Here is a 5,105-nt window from a genome sequence, read left to right as displayed (position 1 = left end):
CTCTTTGAGATTAATACTCTCGGAAATGACGGGAGTTATCGCTCCTGCCCCTAATACAACAACTAATTGGTGACCTCACCACTCCAGGTCTGACCATTCTGTGCATTACACACCCATTATAAAATCTGAACCACTCCCAAAATATGCAGCGAAAGAAGCCTGCAGCCTTCTGACAGTGTGCCAGACTTGTTGCACCACAGACAAATTGAATACAACCAAATATTGTGTTCCCCTCCATCACATATAGAGAAACAGGATACATTATGGTTGGACCTATTGTATACATATACATGCAACTGATGTTATTTGCGTCTATCAGTTTGAAACAGATATGCACAGACACAGTTACCATTGAAGAATGAAGGAGGCAACACCTTATTTCCTCATTGTTTTTTTAACTCTCCCAAAAGTGAAACTTATTGTGCGGACATATCTTGCTCAGTTGCATTTTCTTAATAAATTCTTTGGGTGTGGTTGAATTCACATAATTCCAGTAAGCGTCAGGTTTGACAAGGAACAGTATTTAAATAGCCTCCAAATCGATGACTTGGTGGAGAAGCTTGATCAGCCACACTGAGGTTCACACAACCAAGCTGGTCACCTGAGAGGTCCTGTGACGGAGAGTCTTGGGTTTTTGCAGAGAAAGGTAACATAGTGTCTCTTATGAACTTAAGTTTTAGAATTTCATGTAATTTCATAGATACTCTTATTGAACAATGTATGTCTCTATAAAGTGTAATTCTTTTAAATTGTGAATTCATGCATGGTGGTGTAGTGGCTTGCACTGTCACCTCATAGCAATGGGACCAGGGTTCGATCCCTTATCCCGGGAAGGCGTTCCTTGTGTTCCAGTGTAGGGTTCTCCGGCTTCCTCCCACAGTCCAAAGACATGCATCTCGGGTTAACTAGAGACTCTAAATTACCCGTAGGTTTGTATATGTGCCTTGTCAGGGTCAACCCTGCCTTCGCCCAATGTCAGCTAGGATCAGCTCATAAACGCTGAATAGGATAAGCGGTTTGGAAGATGTAATGTCATGTTAAATAAAGAGTGAAAATTAAAATGTGAAACATATCAATAAATATGTTCTTCTTTTGAAAATGCACAATTTTATTTATATTCATGAATGCAAATAACTTTCCTTACAGTTATACAAGTGCAGTATCTACAATCATGATCAACATGGTAACGTATTATATTTATAGTTTTTGTTGATGCAGATTTACACGTTCTGTATATGCAGTATGCCATATTCAGTGATCATAACCCTTTTATTTTCTTTAATAGTTAAGTGTTGCCATTTTTAGCGGATTGTTCTTTGGTAAGTTCCTGTCAATAACTGCAATGGTCAAGATCAAATGTACAAATATTGACAGTCATATTAAACTCAACCTTTTCCTAAATTATTTTTACCAGCAAGCAACCAGCTGTCTGTTGGTGTCCCCTTCCGAAGTAAGATATTCTTTTTAGAGGCAATCATGATATTTAAAGCACAGACAGAACCATTCATTGTTGTTTTTTTAGTTTTAAATTACATTTAGAGATTTCACCTTTTTGTTTTTTCATTTATTTCATCTATCTTGCTATTTTTCGATAACATTTGACTAATGACAACATGTGCAATTACTGAAAAATGTCAAATGTTTTGTTGGTAAATGGTCTAAATTTGAAAACCTTGATTCAGAATGCTGGACCCAGTGGTATGACAGAGACGATCCCAGTGGATCTGGAGACTGGGAAACTTTCTCCCAGCTTCATAAAGAGAACCCAGGAAAGATCTGCCCAAAACCAGCAGCTATTCAGGCCCAAACTCTAACTGGGCTCAGTGTGGCTGCAGCAGGGGATGTGATTTATAGGTAAGTTCTAACAGAGTATGAATAATTTCAATGAGTCTTATTGCATTTTACTGAATGTGATGCAATAATGTTGCTACTCGATGTGTTTGTGAGACCAAACATATTTCCACATTCTATTCTGCTCTATTGATCATGTTTGTACTAACCACTGAGCATCAGGAAAAAAGCCTAGAAAAACTATTTAACTATTTGTGTTGTGGTACAATGTAAATATTACTTCTATTAAGAGTTTCATTTAGCAGTCACATTCGAATAGTACGTTTAATATTGACTGTGTTTTTAAATAATATAAATTAAAAAATATTTATCTTTTGTTATAATAACACACACTAATAAAACAAAATAGTAATCTGTGTGAGGTTGTTGGAACAGTGGTGGTCTGAGCTGAATTCTAACACAATGACAAAGAGAACATGCTGATATTAAGCTGGTATAATATTTACAATGTTCATCATCTTCATTTAGCATGTTTGTTTGCATGCTAACATTGGATAATTATAACTGAACATGTGGTTCAGTTGAGGCTGATTGGAAAGTCATTAGTTTAAGCATTTAAATAGAAAGTTCTACCTAATGATGGATCAAAAGTCCAAAAAGTGATTTTAATTAATTAATTAATTAATGTGTTTCACAAATGTAATCATTATCCATTCAATAGCTATCAAAACATTATCCTAAAAACGGGGAATGTCAACTTGCTGGTTGCACTGGTGGAAGGTGGTGAGGGTATGACCAAAGTCAGGAGGATTCATCCTCTGGGGACCAAGAAAGTTTTATTTACGTACCACTCTGTGTTTCTTTTTTTCAGAAGTGACACAACTACAGGATTCGTCTGCAGAAACCAAGACCAACGCAACAAGAAGTGTAATGATTATCGCGTTCGTTTCAGCTGCCCTCCCTCCTACTGTAATGAAGATGGTAATGTTTGATCTTATTCATGTTCAATGTAAAGATACTAATGCAAAGATGATATTGTTTGTGTTTGTGTGTATCAGTGTTCATTTAGAATGTTGCTTTTGCTCATCCTCACTCTTTTATCGCTTCTTGCAGTGTGCTGGACCCCGTGGTATGACCGAGATGATCCCAGTGAATCTGGAGACTGGGAAACTCTCTCCGATCTTCACAAAGAGAACCCAGGAAAGATCTGTGAACATCCTCAGTACATTGAGGCTGTTACCACTGACACAAATACCCCAGCCAACTCCACAGGGGACATCATCTTTATGTAAGTTGTAAAGTATACACTTTAAAATGTTGCTACCAACTACCAAATAAAAAAATCAATACTTAATAAAACCTCTATCCCAAAGTTTCCAAATGATCGAGATGTACTGCCTTGAGCTGCTGTTTAACAGTGAATATAAACTTGTGTAGATGTGCATTTACATTAGTTAGATGGCATTTTAATGAGTCCCACGAGGAAACTGGTTTATAGGCACATAATGTCTAAAGGTTTCAGCTGAGCCTTATTTGCTTTAAATGATGCTGATTATCTTTCTGCTTGGAATCCTTTTTTCAGCTCCAGTCCAACCAAGGGATTTATCTGCCGCAACGAGGACCAGGATTGTGGATGCCTCGACTACAAAGTCCGGTTTGGATGCCGGTGCTAGAAAAAAATCCCTGACTCCACCGCAAACACTTCGATGGATAAGAAGAGACAACATTCCAATTTTGATCACTTGAAATGTTGTTTGATTTTTCATACATGTTTTTTATTTCATAATGTGCCAGGTGGAGGAAGTATAATAGACCTTTTTTTCCATCTTAGTTGGATTGTGTTCGGAAGTGTACTGTGTTTACAACAGATGGTTTGAGCAGCTATGACAGTCAGTAGAAGGTACTGGATAGCAGTTCAACAGTAATGTTAGATTTAAAATACAGATTTAGTTTGTAGTAAAGTAAATGTATACTCTCAATCTTATAAGATGCGTGTTTATGTGTTGGATTTAAATCTATAAAGTGGTTGTTGACGCAGAATAATATGAATGAGGATTTATTCAAATCAAGCATGTTAAGGCTGAGTATACATTCAGCCGGTACTACTGATTTGCTCCTATTGTAAAAGAAACTAGAAACTTACAATAGTCGCATGAAGGTTAGGGATATGCTCTATGGATGTATGCCAGAGTGAGAGGTTTGAGGGTATCTGGAAACTCTTCAAGTTGGAGCTTCAGGGAGGCAAAAGGGAATATGTGTCACGACCAAACTATGGACCTTTTTATTTGGGGTAATTGTAATTGAATTAAATCAAACACTAACTATCAATCAAACACACTAGTCCAGCTTTCAAATTGATGTGACCAAGAACACACTAAATGACTTAATTTCAGTGCAACATAAAAAGGAAATTATTTGTTAACCGCACACAATATGAACAAGAAAAAACACATTTGCAATGAGCTGGCTGGATGAACTACCAATATTAACTGTTGTATTTATCAACTGAAGTTACAACACTGACAACATTCTCAGTCAGTGCAACTAATGTAAGTGCAGTTCAGCTCTGTGTCCCATCACAATGCCATCAGAAGTCGTGTGACTCAAGTCAGTGTGATGGCTGTGACTGAACACTGAGTGCCTTGTCGTTCGGCTCATAAGCACAGCCAGCCAGTCTGAGGCGGTCTGTGAGGTGTCTGTCAGTAAGCTGGCTCATGGACTTTGATTTGGAGATTTTCTGAACTCCACTTACGCGGTTTTCGGGACACATTTGGCATTCGTGAAAGTTTTCTCATATGGGATTCATTCTGAACTTAGACCGTTCGTGATTACGTGCACATCAACTCTACAGACATTTTCAGATTGAAATAATTATAATAATAAATATGAGAATATTTGTATCAATAACAATTACGTTTCACATTTATGGTCATGATTCTACGAGGTATCGTGATATCATAAAATAAACAAAAGCACTACACGAACACTGCAAATGTAAGTGAATAAATAAATAAGCACTTTATAGCCACAGTGGAATAGAATGTACACATCTACATTCTGCAACAGTATCTGCACCGGTGAAGTTAGGCCTCAGTCAGTTCACTCAACGCTTTTCGCTTTGACATGATTTTAATCGATCTGAAGTTGCTTTCGCGTTGCCTGTGGAGTCTGTTGATTATGCACACGTCTCTTCAGTTGCATGCCCTTATAATAGAGCTTGCAGATGTATGCAAATCAAAATCCAGGTGCACGAGAACGTCGGGATTGACCGCCGGGGCGGTGCCAGCACAGTCGCCCGGAAGGTGTCCGCAGTG

General features: G+C 37.8%; 1 protein-coding gene across 1 annotated transcript; it reads left to right on the top strand.

Annotated features, from left to right (window-relative positions):
- Positions 1-545: 545 nt before the first annotated feature.
- On the top strand, positions 546-4,209 carry LOC117727657. The gene is made up of 8 exons (XM_034528072.1): positions 546-646; positions 1,147-1,183; positions 1,286-1,319; positions 1,415-1,450; positions 1,683-1,854; positions 2,663-2,772; positions 2,905-3,079; positions 3,374-4,209. The coding sequence occupies exons 2-8, from the start codon at positions 1,172-1,174 to the stop codon at positions 3,462-3,464; spliced, it is 630 nt and encodes a 209-aa protein (XP_034383963.1). The 5' UTR covers positions 546-646; positions 1,147-1,171; the 3' UTR covers positions 3,465-4,209.
- The last annotated feature ends 896 nt before the right edge of the window (positions 4,210-5,105 follow it).

This window comes from Cyclopterus lumpus, chromosome 24, assembly GCF_009769545.1.
Source record: "Cyclopterus lumpus isolate fCycLum1 chromosome 24, fCycLum1.pri, whole genome shotgun sequence".
NCBI lineage: Eukaryota > Metazoa > Chordata > Actinopteri > Perciformes > Cyclopteridae > Cyclopterus > Cyclopterus lumpus.
The sequence above is the reverse complement of the archived record's forward strand: the minus strand, read 5'-3'. Positions and strand labels throughout refer to the sequence as shown.